Source organism: Meleagris gallopavo, chromosome 2 (assembly GCF_000146605.3).
Source record: "Meleagris gallopavo isolate NT-WF06-2002-E0010 breed Aviagen turkey brand Nicholas breeding stock chromosome 2, Turkey_5.1, whole genome shotgun sequence".
Classification (NCBI taxonomy): domain Eukaryota; kingdom Metazoa; phylum Chordata; class Aves; order Galliformes; family Phasianidae; genus Meleagris; species Meleagris gallopavo.
The window spans coordinates 24,053,454-24,076,769 of NC_015012.2; the positions used below are offsets into that span (position 1 = coordinate 24,053,454).

Sequence of the window (23,316 nt, forward strand, 5' to 3'; positions counted from 1 at the left end):
TTTAATATTTTGTTTGGTTGGCTTTTATTATTATTATTATTTATTTTAAGATAAATAATCATCATTTGGCCAATAATAAATTTTTATCTGGACAAGACGCTTTTGGTATCCATTACTCCCTGCCTTCCTTATCTGACAGTTTAAATTGTTTTGAATTTGTGAAGCAAATTCCCTAAGGGCTGTCCTGCACTTTAAGAGACAGATTTTATTAATTGAAGACAACAAATCACTTACAGAAAATAATCATAATGTAGGAAAGGCCCATGCAAGGCCGTATTCTGAAAATCTCTTTGTAATTGTAGCCCCTTTAGGCAGGCATAATCAATTAGAAGTGGTCTGATTTTAACCAGTTGCAGGCTCATTACATTGCATTCCCATTTATGCTGATGAAAATCAGTTTCAGCCTGTGGCCTGGAACTCATATACAGCACTTCCTGGGGCCTCTTAGGTAAACACATCAAGAAACAGTTTTATTTGGATTTGTCCTTCACCCTTTATTCATTGAAACAACTTCACAAATCAAGATTAAAAGAGAGAAAACTTGGCTCATAACCAGAGATACACATATACAAGTAAGATATTTAATCTCAGAGAAGTATAAAGCTTCGGTTAATAACTATTCCTCACAGAACATTTAAATGTGAGACTCAAAACATTCATTTTTAACTGATGAGTTTAGTTTTTCTTTCATTATGTCATGGGACACTCGGGTTCTAGTTAATATAAACATAATATCCCTTCACGTCAGAAGTGCTTCTGCATTTGATATATAAACTTGTCCCTAATGTGTCTTCAAGTTTTCAAAAACATATTTCCATTTTAAGCCTCTACTCTCCGTAGATATTGCCTGCAATCCGACATTATGTATTTATATAGGAGTGAATTTTTAAAGCAAGACAATGTTAATGAACTATCCCTCAGCAGAGAGAGTCTGCAAAAATAATTGTTTCCTTTCTACAGAAATTCTTCCACCATGCAGCACCAACATTTGTAACAATCCACGTAAGCTTTGAAAATTAAATGAATCCAGTACAGCCTGTAATCCAGCCACAGCATGTTGCAGTCCCTCAAGCTCAAAGGGCTATTCTTCACCGTCAGGAGCACTGAAAAAAGAGGGGAGTTTCCTGGTGCAGAGAGGTCTTCAGAGACCTTTGCAAATATGCAGCAATTATTTAAAATACAAAACAGACTGATGTCTAAAGATAATAAAATTAGGAAATAAATTGATAAAGGAATTATAAAGCCCCCAAAGGAAGAGCAGTCACCTGGAAAAGGAAACATGGAGTCGAGGGGTGAGTGATGACAATTATCAGAAGTAGAGGAAAAAAAATTAATATAAGAGAATATGAGAATAACAAAGACTGAGATGCTTTGTATTACAAAGGAGTTGAAGAAGTAGAGGATCAGAATTAAAAGCAAAGTGTAAAGCCTACTTCCAAAGAGGGGCCACTATGAACAAAGGCATCTCATGAAAGCGTAGAAAGATGCCTAAAGAGTTTTTTGGGGGGTTGTTTTCATTTATTCTTTCAGACGTTAAACAGCACTCAACTTTTTTAATTACTGCAAAGGATAACCATCAAGGCATATCAGGATTTAAGAAACTTAAGTAAATATACATTGTAACAAGAGTATTAGTGATGATAGGTATAGCCCACCGGTACTAAGCATTAAGAAGTCAGGGGGAAAACTTCTCCCTAGAGTCAGGCTATACTTAAACTGCTGTACAGTGGAGGTTCTGTTCCTCCCTAAAAAGCATGTAGTTTGTATCTAGTCATAGTGATCAGTACTCAACAGAGTGAGATCTATGGTATAAAGCTATCTAGAAATTCCCTTTCCTGAATAGTAGACCCTGATACCTGGGACCTACGTGAGACGATGACTCTTCATTGGACATGAAAGATTTGTCCCCATGTTCCATATCACCCTATCTTCTGCTATAGTAGAACACACCTGCCACATTGGTCACACTGTATACAAACGTTTATTTCTTAAGGGCTACATTCTGCAGCCTATCTGGACAAGCTATTTTCAGATACATTCATCAACAACTCATCTTCCTGGCAGCTATCACTCTTTATGGGTATGTAGTATTGCCAGTGCTATCCAAAACCGAGCAGCTGTTAGAACTGCACATCCACATGAAAGTACATGGACAGCAACTATGGAATAAAAGGAACTACTTCTACCAAAGATCTAAACAAAAATGCATCTGCCACACAAAGTATGATTACCTGAAATGAAGAACTACTTCAATGCATTAAATGCAGTATTAAAATTAGTCACTAGGAATATTAATGAAATTAATGTACTATTCTTTATTTGCCTTCCTTGACTGACAAGGTAACTTATTACTCAACTTTTCATAAGAAATAAACAAAAGAGGTATACAGGGAAACTAGTTATATCTGACCTAAAGTTGCCTGTATACAGGCAAACTGGAAAGGGTATATTCTTTCCTCCATACCTTTGCTATTCCTGCTGTTTAATGACAGTACATTTTGCATTGTCACATCGTATAAAACTTCCTAATATCAGAAAACACAGCTTTGCTAAAACAATTCTAGGTATCTCAGAAGGTCTCCATGTTTTGGGGGAAAGACTAAAGCAGCAATCTTCTGGGGTTTATGTTTTGTTTGTTTTTACAACTCTGGATCTGCAAAACATTTTGGAAAACTGGAAGGCATATTTTTGCTGTTACGCAGTTCTAGAATTAGGAATATTGCAAGATCACTGCCCCAAGATTTGACAAGGAGCAGCTTCCCATTCTTCCTATCAACAATCTCCAGGAGTAGCTCTATGGAAGACAGAATAAAGGGCTCTTTCATATGAATCAGCTAGTTTACTTAAAGGTCTCCAACATTCAGTACATTCAGAACAGTCAGGTACCATGACTGTAAGCAGCATGTTATTGTTTCTCTAGATTCAGTACAGCTTAGAATTATCCTCACAGACATTCAGTCTGACTTCCAAAGCACTACATTTGACTTACCTTGCTTTTGGGAATTCCCCAGGTGAGTACTCAGCATCACAAGGACATCGAGAAAAGCAGCTCTGGTCACCAAACAAGGATTTGGCCTACAAAATCAAGTTACTAATTATGAAATTTGTTTATCATCTACGCTCAGAAAAAAATAGTGAAACAACAGCTTGGAAAAATGCTGATGTCTCTTGCTATATGGACCATCTTAGGTCTGTTTTACTTAATTAATGAAGATCAGCAGATCAAATTAGACTGCATGTGCAAAATAAGTAGGCCAAGTAATCTAAGCTTCACATTCTGGTTTACTGTGAATGACAGTCTCCCTAACAGGAATCCTAATACCTCTCCTCCATCTATTCCACCAAATCTCAGTTTATGCATTTCATTATTATTGGATTAATCAGCTTGCTTTGGCAAGTCTTTATTTTGCTTATGGATAATGTGTGTAATTAAATGCATTAATAAAAACAAGTCTTCAGGTCTTACTGTTCCAGTTAATAAATAAATATAATAAAAAGGATGAAATGTATCTGCCATAGCTTTTTAACAGCCACAGTGTTCTCACTGTTTTGATGAAGACTAGAGATAAACGTTCTTAAAATTAGACCTTTTTTTTTTCCTGGAGAAGCATATTGGGGATTTGAAGAACATAACACAAATTGGTAATAAACTACTTTCTGTTCCAACTCTTGAAGCCATAAGTGAATAACGCATTCCCTCAAACTGGAAATGTAAAATGAGGTTAAAATCTTTATATAGATTAACATCTTTATTTTTCTTTATATTATCTTCATTGGATGTTTCAGCCAGAAGAACCTTTCCTGAAGTATTACTTCATACGTGAACAGGAAATCTAGTTCAAAACAGAGAAATTATTCTGATGAGTCCAATGGGACTTGCACTGAAAAACTTCTAGAATCACGAGGCACAAGTTTGAAGTATGAGTAATTCTGTTCAGTATTTCATTTTTATTTTATCTGGCACTTACTTTGTGTGCTTATCTTGACATCGAAGCTCTTTCAAAAAACTGTTAATTAATTATGTTACAACAAACATCTTGAACTTTGTAACATCTTTAAAATTCAAGAGAAAAAAAAAACTTCTTCAAATAGGATATGTGATTATGACATGAAAATGAACAATCTGAAGATCTTGCATAGAAGTTTGGTAGCTGTATTTGATCATGAAGAGTTATTCTATGACCATATTAAAAAGACAGCTTTTACCAGAAGCACTGCTCTTACCTCCAGTCATAAACACTGTAATGACTATAAATTACCTACAACTACTTTTATCCTCCACAATGTTAGGCATCCATATAACATACACAAGAGTGGATGTTACCAGGACTTCTCTTTTAAAGTCATGAGTCTCCCAAAGCTTTTTCATACTTGCCTCTTACTACTTGCTTTCAAGCTAGAGAGCTAAAACCCTGCCTGCAGAGAAGATGCACATTAGTGAGAATTAATACCATGAGAAGTCAAAGCAATTTTAATGTGGCCTATTTTTGAAAAGCTGAAGTAGGAAGATTAATTTCTTTCCAAACAGACTAAATAAAATTATTTTGTGTATCTCGGGCATATAGTTGTTGCCACATCTATGTGAAGAGGAAAAAAACAACAAGTAAGAAATACTCGTAGGTCTAGGAAGCTTAATCTCTGTAAAAAGAGACAGATAAGCTTCTCAGAAAAAAACAAACACTGAGATCCATCATACCTGCAAAATGGACAAAAGCACCCATGACATTTAAATTAAAATGTGGTACATAATGGGCCTACCGCACTTCAGCTCCTTTGAAAAAACAATGACAAACTTATTGTTCACTAACTTCCCTGGATTTTACAAACTGTGCCTTAGGAAAAACATAGTTGATGCAACTGAAGAAGCGACAGCAGCAATACTGACATGTTTCTTCATTCCGGTCCAGCTCTTCAGCATTTACCACTTCATTCTGAGTATGCACATATGCATGTTTTGATTTTGAAATGAGGCTTTTTTAGCTTACAACACGCCAAACATTTGTTCTTGGCTTGCTCTGTTGCTCTGGTGATGCTAGTGAATTCTCAGTCATATGAACCAGACAAACACAACAGGAAACTAAGTTTTCCAAAACCAAGAAATTTCAGTGTTGTTGAGACTATAGCAGAAAGCTGAGTCTTTAAGACAATCAAATTTTGATTTACATAACAGACCCGACAGCCAAAAATCACATGCTGGATATTTCAAATGGTACACTGTGCAGCAATTAAGATGACCTGTTCATGCAGAACTTAAACAATGAGAACGGAAAGAGGACAAGATGTTTCTGTTTTAATGCAGATACCCAAATAAACTGGACTTCTCATAAACAAGCGTTGAGGAAATTTGTTTCCAAACAAGAAAGTCACAGTGGTAGCAAAGGTAGGAGCTCTAGGCATCTGGAACGTTCCTTTATTTGTCCAAACTCAAAAATTAATTCACTTTTCTTCCAAACTGAATATTAATGGAAATAAATACATCATAGGCTTGCTCCAGATAATAAACTACATCTGACTCTGAACAGCACAGAGCTAGATGCTGTTAGGTCTCTCATATCTCACAGGGGAATGTCCACACAGAAATATAAAATGGATATCAAGGCAATATAATGTACTTAGTAGTGCTGTATAATTAGTAATACTGTATTAGCACTGCTAAGCATACATACTAATAGCAAGACCTGCACAGACTGAAAGGCTGGGCAGAGAGGAACCTGATGAGCTTTAACAAGAGCAAGTGTAGAGTCTAGCACCTGGGGAGGAATAACTGCATACATCAGTAAAAGTCAGGGGATGACTTGCTGGAGATGAGCTCTGCAAAGAAAGATCTGGGTGTCCTGTTGGACATCAGGTTTGCCATGAACCAGCAGTGTGCCCCTGTGGCCAAGAAAGCCATCCTGAGGCACATTTAAACAGTGTGGCCAGCAGGTCAAGGAAGGTGATCTTCCCACTCTACAATGCTCTGGTGAGGCCTCATCTGGAGTACTGTGTCCAGTTCTGGGCTCCCTGGTACAAAAAAAGACAGGGACCCCCTGGAGAGAGTCCAGTGGACAGCCACAATGACAATAAAGGACCTGGAGCACCCCTCTTATGAGAAAAGGCTGAGCAGGCTGGGTCCATTCAGCCTTGAAAAAACAAGTCTGAGAGGGGATCTTATTAATGTCTATAAATATCTCAATGGAGGTGGGAGACAAATGGGTGAGGTTAGGTTTTTCTTGGTGGCACGCAGTGATAGGACAAGGAGGAATGGCCTAAAACTTGAATACAGTAAGTTTCATTCCAATGCAGAACTTCTTTAAGGTTAGGGTGATGGAGCACTGGAACGGTTGCCCAGAGAGGTGGTGAAGTCTCCTTCTATGGAAATATTCAAGACCCATCTGTATGCCTACTGGTGTGACCTACTGCAAGGAACCTGCTTTAGCAGGGGGATTGGACTTGATGACCTCTTGAGGTCCTTTCCAATCCCTGCAATTGTACAATCACATATGATTCTGCAATAAATTTCAGAAGTGTCTCTCAGCATGTTTTTTTCTTTGAATTTCCAGTTTACAGCCAGCCTACTCCTGCAAAGCTTTCTCTACATTCATGATATAATTGGGCGTTGACTTTCCAGGTGGAAATACAAAATCAGCTCACGAAGGACTGCAGCATTACATTTCACCAACAGCCAGTAGGAATATTTGAATGTAGCTGACTGAAGAGAGGTTAAAGGCTGACTTGAGGACTGAACTCAGTTTGACCTGTATGGAGCAACATTTAAGAGGCATCATCGCTGGCTTTATCCACTACGTAGGCAAGGAGAAGACATTTGCAACCTCTAGAAGCATAGGCAGAGACTGAAAGGATTATTACTCAAAAAGTGTAAGGCTTAGGGGCAACAATATTTTAAATTCATAAAGCCAAATAAAACAGCGACAGAAGGAACTTCTGTGTCCCCATAGATCATTATGAAACTCAGCAGAAGATGCAAAGTGACTGAAAAAACTGAAGTAAAAAGTGCTGAAGCAACTCATGACTTCAAAGGACTTAGAGTATTTTTTTTTTAATTCCCCAAAGTTACACTGTAACAGTATCTTCAAATGGGGAAAAAAAAAGAAAAAAACTTTTTATTTCATTTTTCATTTTGCTTTAGGTAGGTGTGGTTAAACTGCAGATAAAAATCCAAGAGCACAGTCATAATCTTGACAAATAGCAGCAGATTTCTGGAATAGACCCTGAGAACACCATGTTGCAAAACTAGCCAATTTTTTATCATTAAGGCTGAACAAATAATTGGCAACAGAATAGTCAGACTTCTTTATAATGTTATTTTCAATTCTAGTATGTGAATTCAAAATCAGAAAATAGCAGAACAATAGCAATAAATATACAAGTTATATTTACTACACACTTAATGACATAAAAATCAAACCATACTTGCTGAAACTCAAGTGAACAAATACTTATATTATAAATTTTAAATGCAACCTGCTAGGCCATGTCTATTATACTAAAGCCCAGAACAATTTTCTTGTGAATTAGTTTAGTTGCAGATATCTTAGCATAGTTATGTATCATAGGGACACCCAGAAAACTTCTGTTAAAGCTCTGAGAAGAACTGTTCTGCAGTTTCCAAGCTTTTCAAAGGGTATGGATTATTTCAATTCTTCTTTACTGCTGCTTTCTGATCTCATTTGTCAAACTGGAATATTACTTTTTTAAATAAAGAACAAAGATTCAAATTTTCTCCTGATAAGGTCAATTCATAGCTGCCTTGTTTACAAAAAGAGAACCATCCTTATGATTTGTGTGACTGTTTTCAAATTGATTTCCAAAGAGAAAAAATGATTTAATGAACTGCCCACTTCTTATTTGGCCTTTAATTGAAAAGTCACTAATAGTGGAACTCTCTGTTTCTAGAGATTTTGGATAGGCTGAAAAAATCCTTTAACTCCTACATAGAACATCCTTTCACAGGGTTAAGCTTTTCCATAGTATTTAAGGAAAAGTCTGACATTTTGCATACAATAGAGGAGAGAGATTCATCTTTAGCTCTGTTATAATCTCAGGGAAGAACTGTGATTCAAGGCCAACACATCCTATATCAGCTGGTACTTATGGACAGCATCCACACAACTTCTCATTTTGTTTTTCACAACTTTTGTCTTTCACAGACTCATTTCCTCAGGCAGGTTCACTGGCAAGTAAATCTGAGGTTTACAGTGCATCTTTCTCTCCCTATCAATTTCCAGCACGCTGCTTCCTGAAGAATGGAAAATCTCTGCCAAACACTTTTTCTTTCGGTGGCCAAAAGCTTCTTATGTGTGTCCAGCAATGACACCTCTCCATTTCCCTGCCTAGACTTGCATAAGCTACATGCTTTATGCCTGTTACACAGAAATAAAACTTCCTCTGAAGTTATTTACTCTGCTATATCTGTAAACTAATAGAAACTTAAGAACTCTACAGTATAGTGCATGATACTCAGTTAAATGAGTTAAATTGTTGAGAATATTTGCATGATACTCAGTTAAGTTGTTGGAGTCTTTGCATGGTTCTTGAACTAGGACAGTCTATTTGATAAATTAAGACTGACCTGAAGAACCAGCCACCTTTCTCATCAATTTGGGAAGATCTGGATTAAAGTTATCAGCTAAAAATCTTCTAAATGCAACAAGAATTGGATCTCCTCTGATGTTTGCATCCTGTTACAGTCAACCAATCTTTATGGTGTAGTCCACTGGGAGTTTTATCCTTACGGAGCTGCTGATAAATAAGGACAAGCTGGCACTGTACTAAGTTATACCCAAAGAAAGATCTGGAAAACAAGCAATTGTCATTCATGGGAGCCACAAAGCTTATAGAAGTTCACACCTACACATACAATGAGAAACTGATTTAAACATAAATCTCGTGGTGCTTTAGTTATTAGCTTTCCAACTCTGCACTAGCCTATACACTGTGTTTTGAAGGGTATACCTGCTCAGAAGGCAGCCTTCACATTTTAATCTGTTTTCTCTCAGAGCCCGTGTCACGTAGCACTGAAACAACATCATCAAAAGATGCACAGCCTTCCTCTTGTCCTCTTGAGGAGACATTAATAATAGATTTAATTATTAAACTTTGGCCATAGCATTTTTAACCAAGTAATACAAAACCAGCGCATCAGTGAGTACAGTGAGTATCACAGCCAAGAGAACTACACGTTTATGAAAAGTATTTAAAAATTAAAAAAAAAAAAAGAACTTACAATACCAAGTAATGCTTGCTGAGTTCCTGGAACCACCAGAACATGCACGCAGAAATACAAACATAGAAACATCAAGTAACAATGCACCTGATTGTCTACTTGTGCTGCTGACATCTTGGAGCAATCACTATGTGAACAGACCCCTTGACTTGCCCGTTCTCTAAGATCAGATGATTCTGCATAACAGCAGATATTGTATCCAAGAGGAAAGTTGCTCACCTGGTGATTTAAATTTTCCTACCTCCATCAAAGCCAGGCCACTACACTGCTGTCAGTTTCCCTGGTAAAAGAGGGAATTTACACAAGTTATTTTTATATTGTGGTATCACCGAGAACCTCCCGAGTTTCAGCTATTAAAAAAAAATTAATTTGTGTTCTAGCTGTCCTCGGTGAATGATACTGGAAGGGTGTGTTTTGTTGTTGAGTTGTTTTTTGAAATAGCATACCAGATTGATAAAATAATCTGTTTTCTTTTTGTACTCTTAATGAGAACCAAATGTGAGCCCTTAGCAACATCCTAAAAACTTCAGAGGTCAAACTAATTCCATGTGTAAATTTAAGGAATTTTACACAATATGTGAATATTGTACACAATATGTGAATGAATGCAGACTATAAGGACACAAGCTCTGAAACTCTTGTTAATTTATTGGAAAATGTTTTCAGGTGATTGAGCATTTATGCCCCAAACCTGTAATCGTACTTTTTTGTGCCTAATTCAAACACTGCACTAACGGAGGGAATGCATCTTCAACCACCTTATTCAGTTCTCAATCCTCCCTGAGTGTTCATATTTAAGTTAACAGTGTATCCGGGAATAGGAGGCAAAGAATATTTTTACTTATGCAAAGTACTTCTTCATATTTGGTCTGATATTAAAACATATCTATACTGATATCCAAAGTGAGCATTCCAAACCAAGCAATCATCATCTGTACAGATAAACAATATGTAGCTGTGTTAAGGACGCTGGTGAAAGAGCTGAGTTGGAGCAATGCAGAAACTTGAATTCGTCTGCAAAAAGCACATAAGATTTAAATGGAAACCTCAAGAATACTTTTATAAAGAGTGACATAACTGTTATGACTGTGCTCTCAAAACAAGTAATACAGAAGACAAACCATGCTAAATTAGGCTCATAGCTGAGTAAGTGCAGATTAATAAATTACCACTGCACACCTGATGTGCAGCAACTGGTCATACTTGTATGCTTAGCTTCCAGCTGGAGCAGGACAAAAATCATTCTTCCCCAGTATTTCATGTCTGTAACAGCACACACGTGAATTATTGCTACAGTCCAGCTGACAGTAACATTTTTGATTTGAAACCTAGTAAACAAGCCTCTATAGAGCCAGGCTCAGACATTCAAACTACTTTCAATTTCTGAATAAAGCTGTGTAATGCACATGGACAACAGATAAAAGATATTTCAGCACACTTCTCAATGCATAGATTTTAAAGACAGAAATAGAGGAGTGAAGAAGTTAGCAAAATGGGAACATGCCAGGACAGACAGGGCTTTTGAAGGACAGGAAGATTTGTCTTAAATGCAGTAGAAGAGGAAGAGGCAAGGGATCACAAGAGCTAGCCAAGCCTGCCAAGGAGGAAGTTCTTATTTTCTCCTTTCTTGTTGCTTTCTTGCTGTTCTGAAAGTATAAATAGCCCTTCCAGCTCCCAAATAACATTCCCCTTCCAAAGGAGGCTGCTTGCAAATCTGCAGACAGTTCATAGTCAGCTTGCATCTACAACTGAATGTGCCAGCATATGCCTCTGGAAATTTTTCACGCTACTACCATTAGAGCACAAAACTGCTTTGTTCACTATTCTATCTGTTCATAAGAAATAACTGCTGTCTGTCCAAAGAGGCTATGAGAAGAATAAAGGCCTATTTGGGTCAAACATTGTGAGCCACAAGGTTCTGAAACCACAGCGAAGCCACACATTGAAACACACGTTGCATGAAGTCTCTTCCAAGACTGATGCCCTGCTTGCCATCACATAACCCTACCAAAAGCAGATGGGAAAAAGGGCACCACAGATTAGCCAGAAGGTCATAGCCATCAACTTAGTAAGTTAATGTATGCTATAGTGTTACAAAATATACACAGGATTTCCGTCATTCAAAACATTTACAGCTGGACCATCCCAGAGACAGCCTTAAGAAAGCCAAGCAAGCACGTATTTGCACCTCAGTGTGCCACTCTCCCAGTGGTTTTAAGCAAAGATCTGGAATTACTTTTGCATGTACTTGTCATGTGAGCCTGAGTCTTATGCTCCTGTATCAGAACCCAGCCATATACAACCTTGTCCATAAGGCTGAGCATCACAGAAGAGCGTGGGATATCTGTGTGACAAAGGTAGGTGCACACAACCACAACCACACTAGTCCAGTCTGACAAGAGATCCTTTGCAAAATGCAAAGCCAGTTAGTTCTATACAAATATATTCCATACTAGTTTAAGGAAAGCAGTCTTAAAAATAAACTTTCCCAGTGCAGACAAGCTCTCAGTTAGGAAATAGCACAAGAAATGAGGTTAACAGAACACGTTATTTGATGTCTGGCAGAACCTCAAAGTCTTTTTCCCCCCTCCTGTGGTCTCCATTAAGAACATAGAGGGGATAGGAGGAAATCAAACTAAAAGCCCTAGAAGACAGCATCCTACACTAAAGCTGTGCAATGACATGATTTCACAAATTTTCCAATACCAATATTTTGCCATGCCAAAGGCTACAAGTGAAACAAGACAGGTATTTCCGGGACTTCTGTGTACCAAATCACCAGCTCAAAAATTTGTTCTCTTAGTTTTCTGTATTTATGAACAAGAAAGCGCTTCCGTGGTATGCAGCTGAGCGAAAAACTTTCAGAAATTAAAAAAAAAAGCACCTATTTTTACTCACATGAAAGGAATTTGAACCCTTTCAAAGGTATAGTTTGATATATTGTTTATTTTTTAAAAGCTTTCACCAGATTACTTTCCACCACCTCGTTCCATCACCTCAGTCATCCAACAGATTCATTTCACCCATTCTAAAACTTTTGTTCTTTTCAAACACCCCGCATCTCCCATCTTTGCAGAAAAATGCAATTACATAACTGGGCTGGCAGGAGCGATAACATCACTGAATCACTTCAGACTAACAAACCAAGCATATTTTTAGAACAAAATAAAAAAAGTCAAATTAAGTATAAACCTGTAAGTGAAGTTTCAAATTTTACCTTGAGAAATGGATGGAAGACAGGTCTCACTCACCAAAACATCAAAAATAGAAATATTATTTTTGAATACTCAGATAAATTAGTATTTAAAAGATATGCAAAACCTAGGAAGGTGGTGGAAAAAGTAGCTATGTCTCATTATCATGTCTGCCTTAACAAAAGACAGAAAATACCAGTTGAAAAATATTACTTTTTTGAAATTCAGTTTGGGGTAAGTGGGCCTTCTTTTACTTCTCTAAAACAAAATCAGAGGAGGGAGGAATGAGAAGGGAGAAGATGAGTATGTTACAGGGAATAATGCACCACCCTCTCTGGCTGTGAAACTGAGTTATGACTCTTTAGCATTCCGTTTTCCAAGCCTCATAGTCCTACTTTACTTAGCCATTTCTTATACGGAGTAGACTCCAAACCTGGATTATCACTGCCGTGCTTCCTCCCCAGGTCTACAATGCTATTTTGAGATGAAACTACCAGAACTGGCATATTTCAGATGCAGCTACACATTGGTATAAAATAGTCTTTGTTTTGCTCTCATTCTTTTTTGTACCAACAATTTTCAGTTTCCTATTCTAGCTTGCATCTGGGTGCTGAATAAAACAAATTTATCACTCCAAAGGTTTAACAGTCATCACAGACCACCATCAAACTACATGTAAAGCTAAACATATCACTTTCTTAGGATCCTAAGATCCTTCTGCAGTCCTTTACAGCAGGCTATTATGTTTGCTGCATTAAATAATTAGCAACAAGAGCAAATTTTGGCACTTCATTAGTTCCTGCTTCTTCCAAGTCACTGATGACTTAAGTGTGACAGAGCCTGACAAATCCCTGTTGGATTCCCCATACAAATTAAACATTTTACTCCTAAGTTTCATTTTCTTTCATAACCAGTTGGCAATGAGACCAATACCATTTCACCTATCATCTTAGCAATTAGGCTTTTGCCTTGCCTTTACAGAGGGAGCACGGTTACCCAGGTATCTTTATTCAATTCCATCCAGAAAAAGAAATCAGAGTCTTTAAAAAGGAATAAAAAAAAAAGGCAATGGTTTCACACATCACTGAGGCAACCCAAATACAAGAGGACAAACATATATGAAAGAAATGGTTAATAGCTGTACTGAAAGGCAATCTCCCAAAGCTCCTTACAAAAAAAGGCAAAGCAATAACAAAAGAAAACCACCAGCCCTCATCATAGAAGAGCTCCATTCAGGTCCATCACCAAATATGAATGGGAAATCTGCAAAATGAAAGTAGAAGACAGAAACGGATATGGAGAGGACAAATACTAATGTATCAATATAGTCCTTCACCTCCAGACCCTCTTTCCACAAGCTAGGACAAAATTCTTTAGGAGTATTACTAGAAAGTCAGAAAAGGGGAGATTTTCAATTCTTTTCATCTATATTTTTAATTTGTAGCAAATCCCAAGCCCCCTGTGTTCCTTGAGATCTAATGGAAGCTGAACCACAACTTAAACAGTATAACAGATACTCATCTGACATTCCATTATTATTGTGTGATTGCTATTTTTAATGTCAATCTTGATGTAAATAAAGTTACTAACACTGCTGAGGTTGATAGAGTGACATTACCAAATGTCACCCTTAATGTTGACACTTTTATTGCTCTTCTTAATGACGACTTCAACATAGCTAGAATGCTGCCATGACAATGATCGAGCACAACATAAAAGTGAAAACATCCACTCGATGTAAATCATTTTATTTACACCCTTTATTATCAGTGCAGCTATAATTACAACCTACCAGAAGACTGATATGTAGCATTTATATTCTCAAATTTCCCTGTTGTATGTCTCTTGGAACAATCATTTGTTAAAAAGAATCCACAGATTTTTCCTTGTAAGTTAAAAGGCAAGCAGATTTTTTTTGTTTTCAGCTTTATCAGACATTGTAGTCCCAACATATCTTCACATGCGGAAACAAATTTGGTTACTGAATGTTTTACAGATATTTTGCTTGTCTTTCTCAGTTAAAAAAAAAAAAAAGAAAGCCAGAAAGACAGATAAAAAAACCTTGTTTTAGTATTGCAAACTTGCATGCCTATAATCTAAAATGTTACAATTACATGAGAAAGATGCAAAAAAAAAAAAAGTACGTCTAATATTAACAGAGGGTTAATATTACTACGTGCAACTGTGGTTTTTTAGAGAGACGAGATAGAGAAAATACATTTTTTTTAGGTAAACACCTCTATCACGTGCCACAACCTCAAAGACTCAAAGCATTTCCTTTCTCAAGATAACACTAAAAAAAGTTAGTAGTAACATGACTAGTATATTAAAAAAGCTAGTTCTGAAAAAAAAACAAAAAACAACTAAACTGGACTCCACTTGTGACCTTCCTTCACTGTGCAAATTGTACTGTGAAATATTTTACTCATTTAACTATGCAAGAACTTGTGCTCTCGTTCCATAATGATTGCTTATCTTAAAGCTCTTGGTGAGGAACTTTCAAAAGCAATCGTCAGAAACAAGTATATTTCCAAGTTATAAAAAGAAATAATTTTTTAAAAAATAGTGTGTCTTTATTGCAGTATGTAGGCCATCTGAATATCCTTTTATAGAAATGTAAAGAAAATGTTTCCAGAACTGCCTTTGGTCGTTTGTGGCCAACTAAATACTTCTGATGGTTTCAAAATATGCTATAACGTTTTCCTATTTCTCTTTTTTTAAAGGCTAAGACATAAAACAAGCTATAAAATCTTAGTATACACAATATATTTTTCTTAACCCATACAACACTCATCTTTTCCTTAAACAGGTTGCTTCTGTAGAGACTTCTTTTTAATGACTAGACTATGATATTTAGCTGAGAATAAACTAAAAGAAGACGGGAATACAGAAAAGTATACTGGTAAAGTATATTTATGTTTCTTCAGCTCTTCCTGTTTAGGAAAAAAAAAGTCTGGATTAAAAACACAGCACCTAAATTTTACACAATTCTTAGGGAAATAAATAGATACAACTGATCATATATAGCAAATGTTTCATCTTACCTTTTAGCCAACCACAGTTTGCTTCCTATACAGGTAATGATGTCACTGAGTCCCTGCTCAAAGTCTGAATTACCAAGCTGTTTTGAATCCAAGTATGACTGCAACAAGTAAAAAACCTAAATTAAAAAAAAAAAATAAATTAAAAGAATGTATGTATATTTTTAATTGAAACTAGTTTCTAGACACTGTTTTTCCATCAAATAACTTGGGTGAAAATCACCTGCAAAATAAACAACTGTTACACAGGCAAAAGTGTGTATTCATTTAGCATAGCAACAGATAGAACTCTTAAATTACATATTTGTTAGAATTCATTTTTCACAAGTGAATAACAAAAGAAGACATTCACACCCTTGACTTGGTCAAAAAGAAGACATTCACACCCTTGACATGGTCAGAGCACAGTCTGATTGATTACCTTCTGGCCTTGCTAACTTGAGCACCACTCCATTACCAACCTCTTCTCAGAGTCACCTGCTTGCTGATGCCAGCACCACTGCTAGTGGAACATGTTGGGCAGCCCAGCCCAGCAGAGGCACAGGGCCACACGCACCCACATGCACAGCCACAGAGAACGGAAGAGGTGCAGAGCAAAGGCAAACTCCACATAAGCCAACAATGCTGCTGAATGATTCTTCTGCTATAAGCATGCCCAACTCACAGGCACCTGTGGCCCAGCACAGCTCACATTGCAGCCATCCCCTGCCCCACACCATCATAGCAGTGCAGTCTGGCCCCTCAGCCAACCAAACACTGGTGCACTATTAACCCCATCTGGGCTGAAAGCAGGGCATGGGGAGCAGTGCAGTCCCAGTTCAAGTCATAGCAAATACATTCATGGATTTTGATACATTGGCTGAATACAGTCCTATACACAGAAAGAAAAAAAAAAAAAATCAAGCCATGCTTTCTATTGTGATAAAGGAATTTGAAAATAGGTTTCAAGACTGAGGAAAAGTCATCAATTTTTTGGTTTATTTTGTGACTCCATTTTCAGTTGACATAAATACATTACTTGTGAATTTTCAAATGGAATGCATAGAGCTGCAATCCAAAGTTTAATCATGTCTCTTTACCAGACTTTTATAAGCCTCCCCTTATAAGAGAGAAATATCCCTCACCTCACGGTCATGTCTTACTCATGTCACCAATTTTTAGCAGTACCTACATTTGTGAACAACTGTTTTCAAGGATGAAACATAGGAAGAGTAAAAATTCATCAAAAATCTCTAATGAACACCTTGAGAGCTATCAAGAATTGTAGCCACTGCCATCGAACCAGACTGATGCACTAGTTTCACAAAAACAAGGTCAAATATCCCACTAGATTTATGGTCTTGTTGCTCTACTTTTTATGTTTTAATAAAAAACATTAAAAATTTTAAAAAGTTTTGTTATTTACATACATTAACTACATCATATATTTTATGAAGGGTGCTCTGAAAGTAATGCCTCCTATTTTATTACGTTGCCTCATGATTTCAGAGATGGACGTTGGTGGTATAGCAATAGAGGCTGAACTTTTCCACCAATACTGCATTACATGTTGTTGCCATGTGGCAGATGGCAGAAGTGGGGCAGTCTGACACAACGGCGTCTGACGTGGAAGTGCATATGAAGTAAAGGTGTGGAATTGGATTTCTCCATGAGGAAAAAATGGCACCATTAACATTCACTGATGGTTGGTGAATGCTTATGGAGACCAAACAGAGGATGTGAGCACAGTGAGGTGGCAGGTAGTGAGTTTCAGTAGTGGTGGAAGTAAAAGTGAGTCATCTCCATAGAAGTAGAATGTTATGAGTACAGTAGGCAGCTCTTGTTCACCTCTGGTGAAAATGCATAACCAGTAGTGGCCATTGTGTTGCAAAAGTGTCTTGCAGCTGAAAATTTGCTCTATTAAACAGTATTGTGCTCTTTGTATCAGTTGTACACATGGAAATAATTATCAGGCATTACTTTCAGAGCAACCCTCACAGATGCGACCCAAGACAATTCCTCTTCACTCAATGCAGCCCAAGCAAGACAAAAGGTTGTGCAATCAAGTTCTACTGCATTACAGTGTATATAGCCAAGTACGTGCTAACCATGGGGGTTACTGTTATAACTAGTATGATTTACTAGAATTATACAAAGAAACTGTGCAAGAAGTCTCTTTTTTTTTTTTTGCCAGAGTAACTGGCATCATGAGTCCTAACAACAGTACTCATTCATTCACGCCATGAGGATTTCCGCATTACGGAGGCAAAAGACACAAATCCCTACAGTAAAACAGATACAGATGAATTTTTAATCAGAGTTCAGGTATCAAATAGCTATGATTGGCAAACCCAATCCAAACTTAAAATGTAAGTATTCAGGGATATGAAGCCTACAGACTTTACATTGGCTCTTCAAGGTGTGCAGGACCTGATATACTATACATGACTAATGAGCTTTTTAGAGGAAGGAGAATTAGAATTAGCATATATAATCACTCTGAAGTGCTGACAGCAAATTATCTTTGTTCTTACTCTTGAGATCCTTCATTGAGGGCTCACAACAAACCCAACAGGCAGCTGGCTTTCACTGAGGAGGAAGTTCACACCCTTTTCCCCTCCAAGGACAAAGAAGGCCAAACTCCCTGTAGAAGGCTCTGTTATCACCTCCAGAGCTTATTATAAAAGCCTAGTAGGCATATCACAGTCATTATGAAGGGAAAAACTCAAGATACCAACAGAGAAAGCATGACTTGTAGCCTTCTAGTCAACAAAGCAAGTAATTCCTGTTCTTTGAGACCTTTTTGTACTGTTTAATAACAAGTTCTCCAAGTAGTATTTAAAATACAGGAAAAATTCGCTAAAAGAAAAAAAAAAAAGATTTATGGTCATCTGGATGTTTAGTTATCTGGGTCATGAGCACAAAGAGGAAATATTTAATCACAGATGAAAGCCAATACCTCTTGCAGAGCAGAGATGAACTCTGGTAGGACTCTACACAAAGAAGAGTGTGATATTCCTCAGACAAAAGTCACAGCACCTATAAAATTCTACACTGCTTTTACCTTTCTCATTCACATAGTCATAGAATGGCCTGGGTTGAAAAGGACCACAATGATCATCTAGTTTCAACCTCTCTGCCATGTGCAGGGTCGCCAAACACCAGACCAGGCTGCCCAGAGCCACATCCAGCCTGGCCTTGAATGCCTCCAGGGATGGGGTATCCACAAACTCCTTGGGCAACCTGTTCCAGTGTGTCACCACCCTCTGTGTGAAAAAATTCCTCCTAATATCCAACCAAAACCTCCCCTGTCTCAGTTTAAAACCATTCCCCCTTGTCCTATCACTATCCACCCTCATAAATAGTCGTACCCCCTCCTGTTTATACGCTCCCTCACTTTCAACACTGCTCCTCCCACAAAGGCTCAGGAAATGCTAATTGGTAATGTAATTTCTAAATGGAAAAATACGAAGATACATGGAGCAGTATTGAAGTCTCATAGGAATGATCTTGTTGAAGTCAAGGACTTTTGCTTGCACAGGAATTTGGAAGCTAGAATAGCAGGAGCAGGGTGCTGACTCTCCTCGTTTCTTTAGCTTATTTTACAGCCTCTAAATTTGAAAATCCCTTTGCCTGAAAGATATAGTGATAGACACAACAGGGTTTCTATGCAAACTAAAAAATTATGTCCTCCACTGATTTTTCATTGCAACTACCAATGTGCTGAATTTAGGAAGGTTTAGAGATGATATCAGACCATTTGAGCATATCATATGAAAACACTCAAATTTGAAATTAGTAGCAGCACATTGTACTTATAAAGTAAGAATGTTACGAGTAACTGATCAAACTGGGGCCTTTGCTTCGCTCTGCGAAAATAAAACCTTTACATCCAGATTTTTACATCTCAGATCTTGGTTTCCAGCTGTCGCTTGCTCCTGGGGTTATCCTTTTTGTTTGTTTGTTTGCTTTGGAAACACAAGTATTACTGCATAGCATTAAGTTGACACAATTTAATTTGGGTTATTTTTTGTGAAATTATACAAGAGGAAGAACAGCTGCAGTAATTTCAAACAAGCACAGAAACAAAAGAGATGTCAGGAGACTATCTAATCTGTGCAAACATTGAAGTAGGGTCTAAGAATTGTCAGATGAAACAAATGCTCATCTGTCCTAATCTAGAAACCAGCCAATAAAGCAGACTTCAAAACAGCTGTAGGAGACCTCTTCAAGTGTTTCTTTTACACTCAAAATTCAAGCTCTTGAAGTAAGGTGTTATTTTTCACTACTACCCTCACAGTAAGCGACTGTTCTCTAGACGCCATTCAGTTGGTTTGAATTTTTTCCACTGAGGTATCTATTGAATACAGTGATCCAACTGGGGTCCGTATGACAGGAATGATGAAATAAACTCTCCTCCCTGTGTTAACAGGTGTTCCTGTATGAAAAAAACATCTGGAAAGTTAGCAGTTGGAGTGACTTTTTTTGTTGTTGTTGTTTGTTGATAACAATGTCTACATTGTTATCAAACTGCTGCAGAACCAGAACTATTTCATTATTGCTTTTGTTTGGAACAACTGATCGGATTGCACTGATCTTCTCCTTGATATTTACTGGAGAACTGATTTCTGCCATCTCTCTTCTTACGAGAATACTGTCACTGTGAATGTCTCCAGTTTCTGTTTTTGTTTTTCTGTCTTCTCCAGTGGATTTTTTAACTTGTTTTAAACCTTCTGAACTCCTATCTACTAAACATCATTTTGTTGACAGTTGATTATCTAACTTTCCTGAGATCACTTTAGAAACAGACCATTTTCTACAAAGTACTTTGCAAAAGTACAAGCTGGAAAACATTTGTGAGTTTCACCAGAGATCTCCACCTTCAATCCTACTGAAGTGTGCTCTTGCCTATGTTGTGGTTTGCTTATTAAAATGGTTCACATTATTACCTACTTGAAATTAATCTTTTTCATGAAAAACCATGTTCAAAATTGACATTACTACTAGTTTTTCCTATGTATTTTGTGGTATGCTCTTAATCTGTTAAGTAATGGATACTCTAGAAGTAAAGGGATGAAAGAGGAAAATAACGTACATCAAGAGGCTCTTCTTAAGGCCTTTTATATCCTCAGATAATCGAAGACCATTTGGTGCCTCAACCTTCTTGATTTTATTTTTCTGCACTTGTGTTAATTTCCAGGAATTAGAAGAGATTTATCTCTAAGCAATAATATAACATCTGCTTCACAATTATGAAGGGGCTATCATATTTTTCCTAGAAGCTCAAACTAATTTAATCTCGTCAGCTTTGAAAACAACTCCCAACGTGCATCCCTCCCAAATACACCAGAGACCTACATAGTTTGATTGTTCAAGCAAAAAGACTTGAAAAATGGAGTGCTGTGTATATAAAAATAGATCAAATTTGTGAATTTAAATTAGTCCACATAAGAAATTCAGTACTGAGAATTCAAACAAAACTGCTCTGCAATTCACTTTCCAGATTAATTGTATCCTTTCAGAATGGTATTATGCAAACATTAAAAAACAAGAACCATACTTAAGCAGCAGAATTAGAAGATACAACTCACATAGAGTTTGATTCACTCAAACGTTGGCATTCATCAAAGACGATGTTTAAACCACTGTGGTTTACCTTGGTCTGACATTTGATACATGCAAAATAACGATTTTCTTGTTTCAATGCAAGCCCTCTACTATTTATTCACCAGACTTTAAAGACCTAGTAAGCCTTCCTACAAAATAATTATTTTTTCATCATAGGAGTAGAATGTCTAAACTAAATTTTAAATTGAAATTAATGATGGCGTGTTTTATTCAAATCTTTCCACAGCATTCAAGGCAAGCTAAAATTAGAGGCGTCCAAACACACAATCTGTGGAAGTTAACTACAGAAGTGCTCCACTTTCAACACGCATGAAATGCTACTGCTTGGTATACATGATGGTTGCTCCAGAACTAATGCCTCCTGTTTTATTATATTGGCCCATGAAGTCAGACATCAGTGTTGGTGGTACAGCACCCAATAGCCAAGGCCATGACACCTTGGAAGAACACAGGCATGCTGTCTGGACTTGCAGAGATGGGATTATGAAAGTCAAGGCACGGACAGAACTGAACTTGGCAAGGGATGTTAGAAAGAACAAGAAGGGATTCTGCAGGTCAGAAGAGACAGGCCAAAGAGAGTGTACCTCCTTTGCTAAATGAAGAAGGAGAACAGGCCACAACAGAGACGGAGAAGGCTGAGGTACTCTGAGGTCTCTGCCTCAGTCTCCACTGGCAGCCAGGATTCTCACATCACTGAACCTAAACCTCCAAGTGGAAGCTGCAGGAGCAAAGTCTCTCTCTCTACAAGAGTGGAACAAGACTGTGACTGACTCATTGGATTGAATGTGTACAAGCCCATGCAGCTGGATTACACGCACAGGGTCCTAAGAGAGCTGGCTGATGTGATGGCTGAGCTGCACTCCATAATTTGAAAAGTTGTGGCTCTCGGGTAAAGTCCCTGGAACTGGAAAAAGGGAAACATCACTCCCATTTATAAGAAAGGGAAGAATGAGGACCTGAGGAACTACAGGCTGGTAAGTCTCAACTCTGTGCCACGGAAGATCATGAAGCAGATCCTCCTAGAAGACACAAGAGGGATGAGTGTGTGTTCGAGACAGGCAGCATGGCTTCCCCAAGGAAAGATCGTGCTTAACCAATCTGGTGACCTATCATGGAGTGATGGCAGCAGAGAACAAATTGAGGACAACTGGTTTCAACTACCTAGAATTCTGCAAGGCCTTTGACATGGGCCCCCACCACATCCTTATCTCTAAACTGAAGAGAGATGGATTTGAAGGCTGGACTATTTAGTGGATAAGGAACTGGTTGGGAGGTCACTGCCAGAAGGTTGTGGTCAACAGCTCTAAATCCAGGTAGAGGCCGTAAAGAGCAGTGAGTCCAGAGGTGTGTCTTGAGACTGGTGCTCTTTCACATCGTTATCAGTGACACAGATGATGGGATTGAGTGCACCCTCAGCAAGTTTGCTGATGACACCAAACTGAGCAATGTGGCTGATAAAGCAGATAGAAGGGATACTATCCAGACGGACCTTGATAAACTCAAAAGGTGGGCCCTTGTGAACCTAAGGTGGTCAAACAGAGCAAAGTGCAAGGTTTTGCACTTGGATCGAAGTAATCCCATGTATGTATACAAATAAAACAACTCCTTGACAGCAGCCCTGCAGAGAAGGACTTAGGGGTCCTGGTTGATGAAAAAGTTAACAAGAACCAGCAGTCTGCACTTGCAGCCCAGAAGACCAATGGTATCCTGAGTTCTATCAGAAGAGGGGTGGCCAATAGGGTGAGGGAGGTGATTGTTCACCTCTGATCCGCTCTTGCTGGGGCCCCAGCTGGAGTACTGGGGCCCCTATCACAAAAAAATATGTAGAACTTTTGGAGAAGGTCCAGAGGAAGGCCACAAAACTGAGCAAGGGCTGGAGCACCTCTCCTATGAAGACAGGCTGAAGGAATTGGGCTTCTTCAACCTGGAAAAGAGAAGGCTATGGGGAGACCTCACTGCAGCATTTCAGTTACTTAAAGGGAGTTTATAAACTTAAGGGAAGTCAACTTTTTACAAGTGTAGATAGTGATAGGACAAGGGTTAATGGTTTCAAACTAAAGGAAGGGAGATTCAGATTAGATGTCAAGGGAAATTTTTCAGTGAGAGAGGGGTGAGGTGCTGGAACAGGTTGCCCAGAGTGGTTGTGGATGCTCCATCCCTGGAGGTGTTTAAGGCCAGGTTGAATGGAACCCTGGGCAATCTGAGCCAGTACTTGACCTATTGGCTAGCAACCCTCCCTGTGGCAGGG

General features: G+C 38.0%; 1 protein-coding gene across 5 annotated transcripts in view; it reads right to left on the bottom strand.

Annotated features, from left to right (window-relative positions):
- Positions 1 to 23,316, bottom strand: part of THADA (THADA armadillo repeat containing) — a 210,189-nt gene that overhangs the window by 38,132 nt on the left and 148,741 nt on the right. For 2 of the 5 annotated variants that reach the window (XR_004158825.1, XM_019612707.2), the window contains exons 31-32: positions 15,465 to 15,580; positions 2,990 to 3,075 (exon numbers count right to left, since the gene is read on the bottom strand). Coding sequence is in view for 3 of the 5 variants with exons in the window: in XM_019612707.2 (XP_019468252.1) it covers positions 2,990 to 3,075; positions 15,465 to 15,580 (202 nt within the window). In the remaining 2 variants the exon portion in view is untranslated. Of the gene's footprint in view, positions 1 to 465; positions 1,104 to 2,989; positions 3,076 to 15,464; positions 15,581 to 23,316 lie in introns of those variants that run through there. The other 3 variants (XM_010706762.3, XR_002111796.2, XM_010706761.3) reach the window with 2 other exon arrangements.